General features: G+C 39.4%; 2 protein-coding genes across 8 annotated transcripts in view; one reads left to right on the forward strand and one right to left on the reverse strand.

Annotated features, from left to right (window-relative positions):
- The window catches only part of gus (splA/ryanodine receptor domain and SOCS box containing gustavus), a 59,170-nt gene extending 56,421 nt beyond the window's left edge, over window positions 1-2,749 (forward strand). For all 7 annotated transcript variants that reach the window (XM_074105924.1, XM_074105919.1, XM_074105920.1 and 4 more), the window contains one exon: window positions 17-2,749. In XM_074105924.1, coding sequence (XP_073962025.1) covers window positions 17-153 — 137 coding nt within the window. In that variant the 3' untranslated portion in view covers window positions 154-2,749. The remainder of the gene's footprint in view (window positions 1-16) is intronic.
- On the reverse strand, window positions 2,413-18,351 carry spd-2 (centrosome assembly protein spindle defective 2). Its single transcript, XM_074105917.1, has 18 exons — window positions 18,043-18,351; window positions 16,745-16,833; window positions 16,615-16,652; window positions 15,711-15,890; window positions 15,296-15,384; window positions 15,073-15,194; window positions 14,583-15,002; window positions 13,875-14,264; window positions 13,618-13,737; window positions 13,030-13,074; window positions 12,302-12,934; window positions 12,078-12,224; window positions 10,968-11,148; window positions 9,527-9,893; window positions 7,858-8,023; window positions 5,639-5,834; window positions 4,292-4,424; window positions 2,413-3,664 (listed from the first exon to the last, which is right to left on the reverse strand). The coding sequence occupies exons 1-18, from the start codon at window positions 18,153-18,155 to the stop codon at window positions 3,533-3,535; spliced, it is 3,561 nt and encodes a 1,186-aa protein (XP_073962018.1). The 5' UTR covers window positions 18,156-18,351; the 3' UTR covers window positions 2,413-3,532.
- Window positions 18,352-19,197: the final 846 nt, after the last annotated feature.

Below are 19,197 nucleotides of genomic sequence, written 5' to 3' on the forward strand. Positions count from 1 at the left end.
ACATATTATTTTCTAGCGGAGCCTCTACCCCTAATGGAGCTGTGCAGACGCGTGATCCGGCAGCGCGTGGGGCGACCGCGCCTGCGCGCTGCCGCCGGCCGGCTGGCGCTGCCGCCCGCGCTCACCGCATACTTGCTGTACCGGGCCCCATAGTACATCGCCCCCACCCGCCAACACCACCCGCCGCTCTAAACCACCACTAACACGTAGCACGATGCCCCGGTACTCCATTAGGGCTTCCTACATCATTGATTGCGCTCGTGTCAACTACGAACAGTCAGTGATTCGGTTTAGCCTTTGGTCCTCGAGTAATCGACAGGTGATGTAGGGTGGGTTACCCGTAGCGAACAGTAATATTGTATGCACAACGTTCATTTACATATGTGTTATATCGTATATTATTGATACTTTTACAAATTCATGTGAAGCGCGCTCGATTTGTATGCGGATCTCTGGCAGTTTTATGAATATTTTGACGCTGAAATAGTAATGTATATGGATCCCGTAATACACTTCCCCGACTAATCGAATTCGTATGTACAAGCTCACAAGCCCGTCCGTAGTCTATGCATAAGGGATATGCACCCGATGAATTAATTAGCTTAACATTGAAGGTAGAGCGGGAAATCTGCGGAGGATAACGTAACGGAGACGAAGTAATAATACTAATCATCGCGAGACAACCGTATTTGACCTCAACCATGACTTGACACACTCATCTTCGTTGCGCTGTGTTTCTAATATTCTGAACGATGTAGCCACCGCTTTTTGCCATTTACTTTAGCAACGATTGTGACGAGTGCATACGCAAGAAGGGTTTTCATACATACATTTGACTGTCTGCACTACTGCAATACTGGCAAGATTTTCATATCAGTGCCGTATAAGGACTGATGTTTATTTTGATAAAATGAATTATAGTGATGTAGTTACGTAAAATATTTTAAATATCTAATGTGGACGTGTGTTAAAAACTACCACACGAAATGAATACTTACAATAATCTGAGGAAATTTATTGTTTTAATTTGCAGTGCAAAACCCTTCAATTTATATTTATTTCAATAATTACTGTGATAATATTTTATTAATCAATGCCGGAATTTATACGAATTGCGATGAATTTTAATTTTGAATTATTATTGAAATCTCCTAAGCCTAATACGATGGCCCCTAATTAATTAATCTCGAAGTTGTAAAAGTGGCGAGCCGGTTTGGGTACTATATTACCTGTAAACTCGACCTATGGACGATTTATATACGACACTATTTATAAGTTAGATGTGGCAGTAAATAATGCGATGTGTTTACATTGTTCTATCGTAATGCAAGCCGCAAGTTTTAAAGCCATATTGATCTCTTTAACGAATACGATGTCTGCGGCGGCTGGAGCGCCAGTGGCCGCAGAGAGCCGTGTTTGACTTGTTAAGAAGTATATTTTAGAACGGTCGAGAAGCGACAAGCGGCTCGAGCCTCACGGACTCGCGGCGCGCACTGGCCAGTGTATCGTTGGCAATCTTACAAACTATTTTATAGCTCATTAAGCGACTGGTTTATTTTTTAGTTTAGTACCTTTAATTCCTATGTAAAAACGTGTGAGTGTGTAATGTATATAATATACGACTATACGCATTAATCCACAGGAAGCGAACATGTCACCCAGGGATTCTTTAGATGTACATTCTGAAAACTTTGCTTTAAGACAATTCCTAGTATGTATTGGTATAATTTGCAAGTCAATCGCTCCTCGATAAGTCTTCAGTTTTACGACTTAGTATGTAGAATTGCAATTAAAGATAAATAAATAGTATTGTCAAAGCACTGTACTAATCGACTTGTCAGCCATTTTTGACCCAAATTAGTTGTATTGTAATCTTATAAAAATGTGTAAGTACTTCCATTTTAATAAGAATTTTTTCGTATGTAGATTATGGCATGTAGGCATCCCGCGTGGAACCCACTTTTGTACGATGTTGATATTCCCATTTTATCTCCGATATAAATGTTATAGTTAGAGATGTACGGCGTTTAGTTGACAGTCGTGAAAATGTTTTATTTTAACGCAGCATTATTTTGTAATAGTCGTCAAAGAGTTTCATGCGAATATCGACATGTTCTACGTAAATAGAGAAGATGATAAACTGCCAAATGCGATGATTGTGAGTGTGTGCGATGCGTGCAAGCGTGTGTCAGTGTGCGTGCGCGCGTGTGTGGCGACGGAAGAACGACGCGTGCGGCTGAGAGTGGCTGTTGATGAGAGTTAGAGAAATATTTTCGTTGCGTAAGTGATATAATCATGATATAAACCAAACTTGATGTACTGTTCGTGCGGTCTCTTACGATAAACCCCTCACTGAAGGACCAACAATTTCTCATTTCAAAATACCCGAAGTATGCGTTAGTTTACATTCTAAATCTTTTGATCTGACCTCCCACTTCTAACTATATCCTAATAAGGGGTTTACTGTAAAGGATGGCAAGCATTAGTAGCAGAAAGTAACCATTAAAATTCTACGAACCGTCTTTAGTCCTGTATATATAGTTTATCATTTTGCGGTGTTTAACTACATTATAAGTGGAAATGCATTTTAGTTCTATAAGTTTAGGCATTATTTTTAAAAGATCATTTGTAACAGATAACTACGATTGACAGTCGGAATCTCTTAGATACAATGATTTAAAAAAAATAGGAAAACGATTGGAATAAATATAAATGGTTAAGAAAATAATAAATGATAAAGAAGTGATAATAGTTTTTTATTGCTTCTATTTAAATACATATTTAAGTACTACAATAATATTAACCTACACACTTTCAATTGACTTACGACAATGACAAAATTACAAGTTGTTTAAATTAAATTATCGTGCCATTGGTTCCAAGGACGGAATTGAGTCCACTCCGGAGCTCCGACTTTCAAATAAATAAACCAACTAACCCGAAATACAAATACAGGATAACACGTTACCCTAACTAGTATTTTAACTTTTAGTTAAAAATCAAATACTGAACCGTCTGGCATGCAGCAGTAAAAAATATTTTCTAACATATAATAAATGATCGATTTTTATTTCATTAATAAAAGTTAAATGACGCAAAACCCGGGTTAATCTCAACCGAGAAAGATAATAAACATTTAAGGTGGCACTAAATTCACCTCTTCGTTTTGGGTTTCGTTTATTGTTATTCTGCTGCTCATCCTAACATACATTATAGTGCGTCTAATGCTTTTAATCGGTAGAACGAATAACAAAATTCTGCAGTCGCAACTAACAAGTTCACAGTCCGATGAGGCACATATGTCTCATGGCAATGATTATTACTATGGGGACGCGTCGAAAGAATTCTGGCACATTGCTTCGGGACTGCGAACCTGTTAAATTTTTACACCGTTATCAAATGTAATTTAAAGCTACTTCAAGAGAACTTACAATACGTATATTAATTTGTACTTTATGATATAATTGACAGTATCACAGTACAGACAGTCCCACAGGGTCAAATCAAAAGGCACTCTTAACGTGAGCAAAATTCACTCGTACAAGGTGTGATGCTCTAAGATGGTGTCATCCGCTATAATAATGGTTTCTTCGGCGATATCTTGAGGTAAGTCGATTTGAGCCTTTAGCTCCTGGAGTCCTCCGATCAGCTCGACCAGGGAAGACTGGAGATAGAAGAAATAAAACTATTTATTTATGTACTTTCTGAGCTATCTGCCGAAGTTAACGGAATTCAAGGTAAACACGGTGTATAGCATTCGAACTTTGAAATGCAGCTCTCGAATTCCTCGACTTCCTGAACCCAATATGAGTATTAAGGTTTATTAAAGCTATTTTATAGAAAACTAGCCCTTACCCGCGGCTTCGCTCGCGTTAACCATTAACCCCTCTTATGTCTTGACTTATATATGTGCCAAATTTAAGACTTTTTGTATTTTTTTAAAATCAACAATTTGTGCTTATTAAAACAGATGAGACTAGAATTCAGTCCTTTTTTTAGTTGCAACATACGAGGGGTCTACATATTTGAATTAGAAACTCCATGTAGTATTTCCATTCAAGCCACAGGGGACACCGGTGGGCCAAACTATGTTGAACCATTGGAGTCATGGGGTACACTGGTGAGCCACGGTGAGCCTTCAATTAATGTATCCAATAATAATAATTGTTGTCACAGATTGGGTTTGGGATTGGGTGAATTCAGCAAACAAATACAATTATTACAGCTTTGATATGCATACTTAATACGTAATCTATTATGTTAAAGTAACATGTTACTTTCGGCTTCATACCTTGTTTTCATTAAAATCTCTCAGCAAGGTGTCCATGCTGTCGTCTTCGCCCTCAAACGGCCCAGTCAGCATCCTAAGGTTTTCGGGCAGCAACGAAACGTCCAGCACTCCGTTACCTTCAGTTTTGAGGATGCTGAAACAAAATAATACTTTCACTAGTCTAAATTCAGGTTGATTCAAAAAAAAGGTGGAAAAATTAAAAAGATCTCGGTATAATCAAAGGCATTTTACATTTTTCACCTAAAGCGTTTTTAATCCACACATATGTGTCACGTCAATGTCACTTGTCAAATTTGTAAATATTATAATTTGACCTCCAACAATGTCTGTGAAGTTCTTATATGTACCTACAAAAAAAAATTCGAATATATTTTTTTATTTTGGCCAAAGTTACCATCTGTCGAAGTTAACGGAAATCAAGAAAAACACAGTGTATATATCGAACTACGGCCCAAGCCCTCTCATTCTGAAAAGAGGCTTATGCTGGGCATGTACCTTTAGATTTAAAAGTTTTGTAAACTGTTTTTTGTAGTTGTTTCAAAATAAATGTTGTTAATTTCATTTTAAATAGGCTGGGATGATGATATATTGGATAGCTATCGTTGATGGGATGATGATGATGTTTAGTTAGCTCTGGCAGTGTAAGGGTGCGGCTCCACTGAGGCGAAGACGAGCTGAGCGGAGAGACGTGTAGGGATCGACCAATCATATTAGTTGAATCCACATCTCGTCTCTGCCTCATTATCATCAGACTTTCTTTTATATAAGAGGGGGAAAACGGGCACCTGATGGGAAGCAACCACCGCCGCCCATGGACACCCACACACACGCACGGCACTAAGTTCGGGAGCAATAATTTTGGGAACGAAACGAAACGGTGCATTGTATGGGTGTTTGCCAACAGCCACAGATAAGAAAAGGAGTTTTTTTCGATTTCCTAATGTAAATAATAATGCTTTCAAAAAGTATCGCGATTAATACATGAAATAACCAATTATTTAGGTACCGAATAATTCGTTCAAGTTTGTAGTCATATTAATGCTTAAATACATAGACAGACACATTTTAAGTAGGTTTAAATAAAAATATATGATTAACGATTACATTTATTTACGCATCTAAGCCATACCTACATACCCTATAGTACTAGGGTTTTACGATAGTCAGCCCTGTGTGTCCCACGCACACATTGACGCGTGTACAGACGTCGTCGTGCCTATGTAGATGAAAGAACGCGTATTTTGTATGGCGTGGCCGCCCTGTGCCTAAACTGCGGAGTGTCCAACCCCAGGCTTCAGTGGAGCCGCAGCCTTAGTCGTCTCCGCCTCAGTGGAGCCGCAGCCTTACCGCAGTATCCGGCGGCGGGTGAGCTCGGGCCCGGTGAGCGCGGTGAGCGTGGCGAGCGTGGGCGCGCGCGCATCGGCCGCGCGCCGCTCCACGCGCGCCCAGTCCACGCGCAGCGTCACCGCATGCGCGCCGCGCCCGCGCACCACGCGCCACGCGCCCTCCACGCGGCAACTCGAAGCCACTGACATGTACTGCACTGCGGATCACAAAATTACACTATTTTCAATACACTTGCACGTCAACAGTGTCAAGACACCTTTTCATCTCTCCTGTTCGGAAAGTTTAATTTTCATGGGTAGATAGCCGGGTGGAAAATTGCGGTTTCATCTCTAGGGTGGAAAGTACTTTTTTTTTTTAATTTTTCGATTAGCCACGGAGTCGAAGATATTTGAGTCACGTCAATGACACTATTTTTTCACGTTTCGGCATGGCCATCTAGATGCACGTCGTGACAAAGGAGCTTATATACAACACTAGAGGTTGAACGCCGAACATCCCTTTGAAACAAGAAATTTGATCTTTATTACGTCACGAATATATTCCATCTCTTTCTTTAGTTAGATTAAGAAAGAGATAGAAGTCATTCGTGAAATGTGAAAGAAAGAGATGGAATATACAAATAAGTAATAAAGGTCAAACTTCTTCGTTCGGCGTTCAACCTCCACTCTTGTAGGTATATAAGCTCCTTGGTCTAGTCGGCCGTGGCAAGTGGCCAGTCGAAAAGGTACCGTTGGAGGTTGGATATAAGTACATTCAATTTATTATTATTCTCATTTTTTTTGTAGTATTTTACTTTCCTAACAGTCGAAATGAAAAGTAGAGTGTCTAACTCGGGTGAAATTACCCATTTCCCCTCGAACTATTGGCTCTCTCAATTCATTCGAGCGCCAGAAATATCTCGGGTGAAATGGGTCACTTTCCACCCTTGGTTATCAATCTACTATTTTTCTCGTCATGAAGCCCAAAGTCGGTCGCTTGAGTCATTGCCCTACTAATACTGCTAAGCACGGTGGTGCTGCACACGCACACCCACTCGCAGCTCGGGCGAGCAGTGCAGGGGAGGATGCTGGCGCTGCCCAAGAGCGCAGCCTAAGGTATCGCCAATTTCGGCAAAAATAATATTTTTTGTCTTACAAATAAAATAATTTACTCGCAAATGTGATGAAAAACATAGTATGTCGCAAGGGCGGCAGGCACTAGAATTCTGAACATCGACTCATTAAAGCCCTCAGTCTTCAACTTCGGGCTTCGAATAGACTCGTTCGTAATTCCTTATTTACCGCCCTTAAGACACACTATATCGTAGCTTTTACCAGCGGGCAGGGCCGGATTAACCCTTTTCCAGTCATAGTAGCATCCACATAAATGTACACAAATATTCGACCTTACTAAATATACAATATGGTACAATATCATTTGAATTCGTTAAAAATATTATTCACAGGCAAACAACAAAACTATGATTTTTTTAGTGGTAGCACATCTAAATTCGCGGGGCCTGGAAAAGGGTTAACCATTAGGCAGAGTAGGCAACTGCCAACTCCGCGGTAACGGCCGGCTAAGCGCCAGGATCTAATTTATTTAGGAAATAATATTTCCCTTACCAGTTCTGGTTATGTAAGGGGAACAAGGGAAATTTTCATGTCTTCTTAGCGGTTGAGATATCAGCACTTCATTATGCGTGAATCGAAATTCCGTAGAAAAATCGGGATTAAAAGTAGCATGTCGTCGGTCGGGGATAGTGCAAATTATAGCGTAAGCCGTAAGCATATCTGCACTAAATGAAGTTTTATAAAAAAAAAAGTAAAACTTGGAAATTTGTAAAATAGTCTAATACTCCAATGCTAATAAGTAGATTTTCACTACCCCGAGGGTATGAATCCAGAGATCGAGCTTGCTATCCATCGCGAATATATAATAATCACGCAAAATAGGCGCACCTAGACGTCGAGTTGCGGAAATCACCCTGCTACTATCTATACCAATATCCATAGCGAATCGGGATTTTTAAGCCACTCGCCGTAGTTGATAATTTAGCAGAGTTATACTTTGCTTTGCATTACACGGCCAAATTACGAACAGTGGTTACGGCTCAACAATCCCTGTTCGCAACTGTAGGTACCAAATTTTACTCACCTAGCTGGCCAGCCGTTATGGCAAGAAACAGACGAACATCACATGCACGCGCTCGCGATTAACTTGATGGATTTTATACTCACGATTGAAATTGACCCTCGCGCACACGAAGGACGGCATGGGCGACTTGTTGGTGAGTTTTAGCTCGATGTTGGAGCGCGCCACGGCCCGCACCAGCGCGGTCTCGCCGTACGTCGCCAGGCCGCACCAGCGCAGAGGGTCGCCGCTCGAACACCCGTACAGGCTTATCTGGAATACAATATACTAAATGAAACGGCTATATGACTGTTATAAAATTAATATTCTCAATATGTTTGACATAATTTACGTTTCTTATAAGGTGTTTAATTTCCAAAACTGTATTTTTTTCTTCAGTAAACTAAACTGAGGGGCTACGCTAGCTGACGCTGGCTGATTTTCGCGGAGTGGGTGGACGCCTATTGAAAAATAGTATGGGAAGGATACATCGCTATGTTCGCAATATTCGGTTGAAAGTTTCTTACGGCGCATTCTCTTTGGCAATGACGGTCTTTCCGAAAACGCAGGTAGTATAAAAAAGTGACATGTATAAGAGCCCTGTGCGACCTACTTATTAGAAAAAACGGTTAGATTTTAAGTACAAAAATTTACTCCATCGATTGTTAGGTTACAATAAAGTATCGAAAATACAAACTGAGACATGGATGCACAGAAAAATCAGAAAGAGACCAGCGCTGGGAATCGAACCCAGGTCTTCAGCAATCCGTGCTGCTTGCTATAACCCCTACACCACCGCTGGACAAGAGTCTAGACACGAATTTCTCCTATGCACACATATCTCAGGTTGCTTTTTTCCACTACGCTACTTAAGCAGCAGCACTAGCGACATCTATGTTTCGCTCTCATGGAGAGACGTCACATTCTTTTGGAACTAACCGCTCACCCAGACAAGAGATGTCGCTACTAAGCAATCAAACTATGATTGCTATGAGTGCTGCTGCTTAAGTAGCGTAGTGGAAAAAAGCAACCTGAATATGTGTCCATCCATCCATCCCAGCTTATATACGTTCCACTGCTGGGCACAGGCCTCCTCTCATAACAAGAGGGCTTGGGCCATAGTTCCCACGCGGGCCCAGTGCGGATTGGGAACTTCACACGCACCATTGAATTGCTTCGCTGGTTTGTGCAGGTTTCCTCACGATGTTTTCCTTCAACCGCAAATCTCGTGGTAAATTTCAAATGTAATTCCGCACATGAATTTCGAAAAACTCAGAGATGCGAGCCGGGGTTTGAACCCACGACCCTCTGCTTGAGAGGCGATAGGTCAAACCACTAGGCCACCACGGATTCCACTAGGCCACCACGGCTATATGTGTGCATAGGAGAAATTCGTGTCTAGACTCCAGCGGTGGTGTAGGGGTTATAGCACGCAGCACGGATTGCTGAGGACCTGGGTTCGATTCCCAGCGCTGGTCTCTTTTTCTGGTTTTTCTGTGCATCCATGTCTCAGTTTGTATTTTCGATATGGTTTCACGGGATACCCGTCAAAGTAACGAATTTGGATTTGAAATAAAAAATACAAAAAGACTCCAAAAAACCAAGCATACAATAAAGTAAGCAAATCACAGCTACCTACGCGTTAGCTATTATGTAATATGGCTGCACCTCAAAATCAAAAAGTGACGTAAAAACTACAACAAGTTTACTTTTTTTTTACTTTAGCTTCATAATCTTTCTACATACATTATATTAGCGAACTATAAATTATCTCACCTTTCTAGTGTATTCACTGTTCTTGTCATACATGAGATGCAACGATGATGCATTCGGCAAGTACGAAGTAGGCGAATATACGATCGGCAGCGGCCTGCACTCGTTAGGGTTGAATTGGATAATACAGCATGTTCCTCTGGCGTCCACCCCGGCCATATCTATAGTGAAATTATCCCCTATGACTTGACACCGGATTTGGACCTTTTTATCGGTGGAGTTCTTCAAGCTAATCTCTTTCCTTCCGCTTCGGACCCATGATAAAATGGTGCAGTTGGTTTTGATCGGGAATTGCTTTGGCTTTTCGGCGCCGCCGGACAGTTCTAGTGTTGTTAGTGTACCTGTGATAGCTTCTTCAAATAGTAACGTCCTGTGGAGTAAACAAATGAATTCTGTTCAAGTATGACACCCACGCAGAATTTTGTTCAAATATTTCCGTGGACGTGACAAATATCAACGATTTATAATACATACTAGCTTTTGCCCGCGGCTCCGCCCGCGTGGTATTCGGTTATCGCGCGCTGTTCCCTCGGGAATTGTGCATTTTTCCGGGATAAAAAGTAGCCTGTGTCACTCTCGGGCCCATAAATTATCTCTATGCCAAAAATCACGTCGATACACACAAACATACAAACACACTTTCGCATTTATAATATTAGTATGGATTAGTATGGATTTTTTGTCAATTTGTCTCGGAAGCAGGTTATTAAGTGTATGTCCACATGAAAAACAACTTTCTCTTTATTTTTAACCCCCGACGCAGAAAGAGGGGTGTTATAAGTTTGACCGCTATGTGTATTTGTGTGTCTGTATGTGTGTCTGTCTGTGTGTCTGTCTTTGGCACCGTAGCTCTTAAACGGGTGGACCGATTTGAATGAAAGAAAGAAAGAAAGAAAGAAAATATTTATTCGTGACAAACATGAGAACAATGGATAAAAGAAATAAAAAAGAGAAAAAAAAAATTATGCATGTCACGAAATGGTCCCAAATCAGCAATCAGAATGCGGTTTTTTTATTTGAAAGCAGGTTTTCTGGCGATGGCTTTTAGACATGTTTCATCAAAATCGGCGGAGATATTGAACTTTGAAGTGATAAAGTCAGGGGTTTTTCAACTTTTTGTTGGTTAGGTTATTCCATATGATATGTGTATGAACATTCACGCGAGTCTTTGAAAAAATAATTACCTTATATGCTGTAAGTTTTATTAGGGCTTTTAGATACAGTCAAAGAAACTGAAACCCATACCAGGGTGGAACCTTTTTACAATCAACTTCGCCATGATTTCTCTGGCAGATGTATGAAATGTCAACGTGATTTTTGCAGCGACGTCTCCACCCAGGTACGCGATTTAGTTGCTTCAACTATACGGCACTTAATGCTGCATTGGAATTAATCTACACAGGATCAAAAACCGTTCGTAAAAATCCGTTGTATTGCAACTTACGCTGTATTCAAGCTATCCTCTGGCCCCGTATAATAGAGATTCATATTTTTCGTCTCGGCTGGTGCCAGTTCTAGCCTGGTCAGAGACACATTGAAATAATTCCTCTCATCAGAAACCTTCATTTTTATGAACCAGACTCCCGCCACTGATCCAGTATTACGAACGCTGACTGAGGACATATCTGAAATTAATGTTTTATAATTAATAACGGTTTTAATGCATTTAAATTACTAAATAACGTTTAACGAGTGTGAGTTGAGTATGTTAGTTTGTTGACATAAATAGTTTTTACGACGGAAAATTGTAGTGACGAAGTCGCGGGCAAACTAGTATTTCCTACATACATAAGTACCTACGAAGCAACTCTTTTGATTTCACTCAGAATGCATTTTAACCAGTCAACTGAACCAAAATAATTTAATAAGAAAAGCAAGCCATCTCTCCAAGTAGGTATCAATACGAGACAGCTACGACGCTTTTGTATTGCTTCATTTCAGCGCAACCATCATCATCATGTCAGCCGAAAGACGTCCACTGCTGGACATAGGCCTCTCCCAAGTCTCTCCACTCAGACCGGTCTTGTGCTTTCCGCATCCACCGCGATCCCGCGATCTTAACCAGGTCGTCGCTCCATCTTGTTGGTGGCCTACCGACAGCTCGTCTCTCGGTCCGCGAACGCCATTCAAAAACCTTCTGACCCCATCGGCCATCAGTCCGGCGAGAAATGTGCCCCGCCCACTGCCACTTCAGTTTCGCAATTCTTCGGGCTATGTCGGCGCAATACTTTACTTGATTACGTCAATACAGAGAAATCGAGGGTCACCAACATTGCCAAGGCAATTAGCTCGTTGAAGTAGCAATAGGCAGGCCGCACCCGCATGGACAACAGATGGCCGTTGGAGCAGAAAAGTTCTCGAATGGAGACCGACGATTAGCGACGAGATGGACCGATGCCCTCAAAGCTGTGGGTTTACGGTGGATGCCGGCCGCTTCCAACCAAAGCAACTGGGGATATATGGGGGAGGCCCATGTCCAAGAGTGGACGTCCTACGGCTGATATGATAATGATGAGGTAAAGAGCCGAAAGGTTGGGAAGGGATATATACTTACCCTTTGTAATGAATATCTTACTATCGGGTGCGCTGACTGCTAGAGTCGCAGTGCCCACTGTTGCAATCAGCTCCAATTCCTTGATTACAGTCTCGCAATCAATCAGTGTCACGCAAATTGCGCTCGTGAATGTTTCCATTTTACTACCTGTAGAACAAAAAAAATAACATTACTGCTGTAAAACTATATTTGCTAGAAAATAAAGTGAAAAGATAAATACGTACTCGTATGATCCGAAAGCGTTGGAGCTTCAAAAGTGACGGTAGCTTTAATAGCGTTGCCGCGCGTCAATCGACACAGTTGCTTGTTCAAAGCCTTGTTCTTATGTTTGGACAACATTTGTCGTTCCTCCATAGAATGCTGTTCTTTCAACACCCTATTCACCTCACTTTTTTTTATCTCCTGAACATTTTTTATAGCGAACATATTCTTGCCTCCGAGAATTGATAAAGAAAGCTGTAAATCGACTGGAGAGTCGCTGATAAGCACAAAAGTCTTGGAAAGGAGCGTTTTCTCCAGAGTTGGTGAAAACGTCACCTTGTTTATTCCGTCTAAAGACATGGCTTGCACAACTGGCATTTTGAAGTCCACCTCGATGATTCCTTTATGCTCTATCTCGCAGTCTATTGAACTGTCTTTGAGAGTGACTGTGTAAGGAAGGATGGCATTCATTTCTGCGCTTGTTGTGATGTGTATTTGTAGTTGTTCGGTTTTGCTGGGAGAGAGCAGCAATGGTTGGCGAGGTAGCTCAATCCTCAAGTCTCGACCCTGATTGGGTAGTGTATGGAAGTAAAAAGACGCGGTCAGCCAACTATCAGTCAGGGTAACAACTGAGATTGTTGCAGCACAACTCACACCTGAAATGATGTAAGAGAAATATCGTACTCGTATTAATAAATATTGGACACCTGATAGTTACATGATTTCATTTCCATTTTCTTTTACAGCTTACCAACAAATCCGGTGATAGGTGGTGATGTTATATCGGCCCATTTGTCTGAAACAACCAAGAAAAGCTATAGGTATTTAATTCATGGGTGCTGCCTATAGTTCGAGAAGTATAATGCTTATTAATTTTTAATAAGATGTTTTATTCCTAAGAATTATAATTTCTATGTTAATCGCCGATTGTTTCAAGAGAAATAAATGTAAATTTAATTTGTTATTATGTTACGTAATACCTTGTGAGTAAATATTGGATGATGGTTAGTCTTGCGTTAGTAAATATTAAACAAGCGAATGACTTGATTTGGAAACAACGTCCCGAGCATTCTATAATGTATAACCACTAATAAGTAATGTTACATCCCACAGATGCGTTTTATCAACATCTACCTCCCTAGTAAACTCAAGTACTAAGCGAAATACTTACACGACGCGAGCAAAATTTATACTGTTTTACGTACAAGTGGGGCAGAATACTGACATCGTGCGAGGAAATTGCTTATTACTCGTGTCGGCTAGGGTGGCTTTCCTGTAAGGTGTACTTATTAGCAGGTATACTTCATAGAAGCCGATATTAGTGAAGCGCCCCACAAACCTTTAGCTATGCCCTGCTGCCGCCTACGTTTCTGTTGCATTACCTCGTGCCAATCTACAGACTTATCTAACTCTTTATACTCAATATTTGGGGAAGGGACATGTGACGTATTAACTTCGCCTGAAAATAGCAACTATTAAATACCAGCGCTATATACATAAGCATGTATATTAAACAAATATAAAATTTCTAATGCAAATAATATAAGGTCTTACTTTAGCAAACAACAAGTTTAAAAAGCAGTGGGCAAATTTTACCTCTACTCGAATTCACTGGACTTTCAGCGCCACAGTTTTCTTGGACAGTGCTAAGAGTAGACCGGCTCCTAGTCGACGATGATTTCGATCTCGTGCGTTCAGTTTTGACGCTTTCCGCTTCCACGTTTTGAACACCTTTGGTTAGTGAATGCCGCGTTACTATTACTTCAGGCACAACTTTATTCTCTTGATTTACGCTGGCTTTGTTAACGGAAATTACAGTTTGAACGCTTTCAGAGCTCGTCGCGTAATCCAAGTCCCTACTGTCCTTCAAATAGGTTACCGGTTCTTGCTTTGGAAAATAATTGCGTTCGGACAGAGGTTGCTTTTGTTCTTTCTTAGTAGTAAATTGATCGAGTATATCCGAGACTCGAAGAATTGACTGATTTCCTGCTAAATAATCAATCATTGATCATACTATACTCAAAATCGAATAAAACCCAAACACAATGAGGGTTTCTGAAAGGTGGAATATCGCTAGGTGGCGTTAGTACCGTAACTACTCAAATAGCTTTTTATGGCTTTCACGCTTGCTGTTTTAGCAACATGTACCTATTTTGCCAATTTTGGTGTAAAGAAAAATTACACACATGAGCACAGGATTATATAATGTTCATTTAGAGAGAGGAACACAAACGGGCTTCACAGCACCAACGCCACCTAGCAATATTATGTTTGTCATAGAACCCTGATTATAAACACACATACCTAGTAACTCAGCTATCCGGGAAATACTCAAGGAGTTATCAACCAAAGAGCCTTCAGTATCGTCACTCGTTGGCTTGATAGCAGAATGTGTTACTGCTTTCATGAACAAATCAGTGGTGCCAGGCGGTTTATTAGCCATTTTGCGTTTGTCAACTGGCACACCGTGTTTCAAATCTGTTTGTGGTTCCAATTTGGGTACATTCCTAACGGAAGTAGGCGCTGGCACTTTAAACGTTTCCACAATGCTTTCTTCACGCAATGATGGTTTCGGAGCCGATTGTACAGCAATATTGGATGGTTGGAGTAATACTTGGTCAGAGGCAGGATTCCTTGGCTGACGCACAGGGACACTGTCTAAAGATGGGTCTAGTTTGTAAGGTTGATAATTCTCTGCATTTTCCAAGTGTGTTGAACTCGATACTAACAAAAAAAAATTAAATCAGCAGTGTCCAAAAAAAACTTAAAAATTTATTGACCTCATAAAACATACCTTCGGATAAGCTAGGTCGCATACTCGATCGGTCGGGACTTTGGGTTTGTGCAAGAACTTTACCGAATTCAGGGCATCTCTTCCTGAAGTATGCTCCAACTGACAAATCGGAATTATTTACACTGGAACAAAGTTTTAATAATCATAATATTTAAGACACTTAACACTAAGATAACTGTTTCGTAATGGTACCTACTTTAAGTAATATCTAAGACTTAAGTACCTTGAAGTTTCTGCAAAGAGTGTGTGAGTCTGCTGCAATGGCAATGGAGCGCGCTTGGCCATAAATGATTCCTCATCTGCAGTCAGATTCTGTAAACAGCAACATAGTTACATATTAACACGATTCTATACTGCTGCAATGTAATACTACAACTTGCATAATTCTATCTCACTGAGGGCAGAGGGAGGTAAAGAATTCGCCTAAATTGCCTCACGTAATTAATTGATACCCTCTATTGTATCTAAAGATAAAGCTAGTGGAGTGGCCGCTCCAGGCGCCAAGTGGTAAGAGGCGCCGAAATCAGCAAAGTTTGTTTCAGGGGTTGGATGACAATGCAAAATATACAGTCAACAAAAAGTACAGTCAGCAAAAAATACTTGTATTAAAAACTTATTTTAAAGGAATAAATACTCAACTTAGAATGAAAAGAGTAATTTGTAGCAATAGAATGCCTCATAATGTCTTGAACCTCACTGGTCTGTCGATCCAGTTCAGTAGCAAGGGATTCCATGTTGAAGCAAGAATGGCGGAACTTAGGTACTGCCTCTTCAGTTCCCGTAGATCTTCCCGTCATCTCACCAGGATGAAAACCAGTCTATATATAAAAAATATGAATTACATTATTGAGGATATAATACAGGAAAGTACTTAATGGTTTAGAGGACAAAAACAAATGTATGATGAATATGATGATCTCTTTCACTTAACCTTTGAACAATAACACTTACAATAAATAACACCACAAGGTTAATAAATTTCGATTACATTACTTTCAGTGGCAATGTAAAATCAAATTGTATTTATGAAATATGAAATACTATTTATGGCTAACTTTGTTAATCCTGACTTTTTTTACCATGCATTTTACAGACTGAGCCAAGAATTTTTCAGTTTTGTGCCTTTGGAAATTATTTCAATACATTTAATGACAGTGTTTAGTTTAGTTTTTATTTTGTTTTATTGTTTGATTTAATTTTAATTTAGTATTTTTTTTTAATTGTTATTATTTGTAGTGATATAATGTAATGCTAACGTGATTTAATACATATTAAGTTTTCTTTTCATTGAAATATTTCTACTTCTCATAGTACATTATTCTTACAATTGATTTGTACTTTATGAAGTGAAGTATGCTTGAGAGGCTTAGAGCAATATTTACTGCAAAGTAAGTTGGTGCTATTTGACAATCTTGGCATAGGTATGGAATGAATTTTAAGTAATGAGAAAAATTGACACAAGGAGGTAGAGAATATCACCATTGTTCAGCTGTATTATATCCATCAAAACACTAAACATTATTTTCGCAAAAAGTTACTTACAGATCTGCTTACGGATCCAATATCAGACTCTCCAAATCCTGGAATAAATAACAAAAGCATACATCAAATTGTGAAACAGGTTCAGATCAGATTCAGGTTTAGATCACAACATTTATGGAAGTAAAGTTACCTTTCACTTGATCTAAATCCAGAAGGCCCGACGATGATTCACATGCTCCGGATTCTTTATTGTTGTATGGTGCCGTAGCCGGATTAAGGCTGGAGTCAAATCAAGCCCAATTATTAACAATTCTAATAGAATCACTACTTAATGCCTATAAACCTCAAAAACAGGTCTTAAAAAAATGCTTGATTTAAAATATTCTTTCGAAATAACTAACAAGCAAAAAATAAAACTAACACAGAACCTTACAGGGGTAAAACATTCGCTATTACTCTTAGAACTGCTTTTTTTTTAATGAATCAAATCACTGCTACATTGCCCTTTTACTTCCATTAAAAAAAAAACTATAATAATGTAAGAAATATGAATGGTCCATTTAAAAAAATAATGAATTAAAATATGCTGCAGCTTGGGAACCTGTCCCTTTTTCTTCCTTTGGGGGCCCCATACCTTTGGTATGTCGTGGGACGGATCCGTCACAAGGCAGTCCGATGCTTATAATCTGACGCGAGTAAAAGGGATGCATAACCGTCTCATTCCGCATACCACAGGTTAAGGAAGATTTTATCATGTATTATGAGTTCATTTCACTGTGTAAATAAGGAAGAAGACTTCATTTTTAAATACCATGTGTGATGTTCAAGCAGGTAAAGATAAAGATATTTATTTGTTAAAACACAAGCAGTCAGCATATAAAAGAAAAAACACACAAGTTGATTTGATTACCTACTTTGCAGCAATAAATCAAACAATTAATATGGGCACTCTTCTGCAGGGACAAGACTTGGGGGAATTACAAAAAAAAAATACAAAAATATTTATTTGCTCAATAATTCACAAGTTTACAGTATAGTTATGCCCAGCGGACCCCAAATCAGGCTGAGCTGTATCTTGGGGATTAATTGTATATATAGTTGTTATTTTTAGGATAGTTTAGTATAATTACTTCAATCGTACCTTTACAATAATGCGTTTGTTTAAATAAATGATAACAATTAATATTAACATACTAAAAGGTAAAGAAATGCAATGTATAAGTAAATTAAAACTCAGGTGATTTTTCGTCATTGTGCCAATGACAAACAAAAACATAAGAGATTGGTGAGCTAAAATATAGGGCCCAAGATTCTTTGGAGTTACGATTCATACCAAGAATTTTAGTCATGATAAAAAATGCTCTGTAAACCCACGCAGGGTGATTTCTTCGTCTTATTATGGTCTTTAAATGCAGTAATAGGTAATTTTGTATATAGAGTAGGCCAAATTTTGTGCCGCTGAGTAAATAATTTATTGTTTATACTCACCGTTTTAAATCTTCTTCACCAAGCATAGGGCGTTTGTGTGGCATATTAAATGATGATGCATCTTCAGCCAAATGCATAAGTCTTTGTATCTTATTTGGTGTTAAGTGATCCATTTTTCAAGCAATAATGTATGACGTTCGTTACAAGTATTTGAACCGAAATCACACTTTCATAACTTAACACAACACAATAAAAATTTCACTAGCTACAGAATTCGTTGAATTTTAAATTTCAATTCAAACAGTAGCTGACTGACAGCACGTTGACAGCGTCAGCTGTTTCCGAACGTTCCATATTACGTATGAATTTTAATCACTACTCAGGCTACTACTAAATTCGAAGTTCGTATCGTGTCGTCTCTCTCACTCTCGTATTAAAATAACACAGAATCCAAACAGAATCAGATGTCGATAATGTCGATGCTGTGAAGTAATAGGTATTTATTTGAACAACTCGAAAGAAATCGAATAGCAGTTTTTTGTGAAATGTTAAAAACCAGGCTCCCAAACTTAAAGTATCTTCTATCATAGTACTTACGATTCTAGTAGTCCATGAATGGACGAATAAAATTAAACTTTTGTTCAATTCTATCAATCACATCTGTTACGGATTTATGAAACCCCAAAAATGGAACTTTGGAAAAACCTATAACTCCGAATTTCAATATAGTGCTAAGAATAATTTCTGAAGTTTGATTTTACAGTGCCTTCATTATAGCATAGTACAGTCAACGTCATAAATAAGTGATCATCCAAAGTGACAAGAGATATCCAAAACCAATCTTAATTTGATTGCTTAATAACGATATCTCGTCCGGGTGAGCGGTTAGTTCCGATGGAGTGTCGAAAAGTTTCTCGATGAGGGCTACGGCATAGATGTCGCTGCTTAAGTGGCTAAATAAGAAACAACACAAGCTGAGATATGAGGTGCATAGGAGAAATTCGTATCTGTACTGTTGTCCAGCGGTGGTGTAGCGGTATAGCACACAGCACGGAATGCCGAGGACCTGGGTTCGATTCCCAGCGCTGGTCTTATTTTTCTGGTTTTTCTGTGCATCTATATTTCAGTTTGTATTTTCGATATAGGTTTTACGGGATGACCGTAATAGTAACAAAAAAAAATTGGAATTGAAATAAAAAATACAAAAAGATTCCA

Source organism: Choristoneura fumiferana, chromosome 23 (assembly GCF_025370935.1).
Source record: "Choristoneura fumiferana chromosome 23, NRCan_CFum_1, whole genome shotgun sequence".
NCBI classification, from domain to species: Eukaryota; Metazoa; Arthropoda; class Insecta; order Lepidoptera; family Tortricidae; genus Choristoneura; species Choristoneura fumiferana.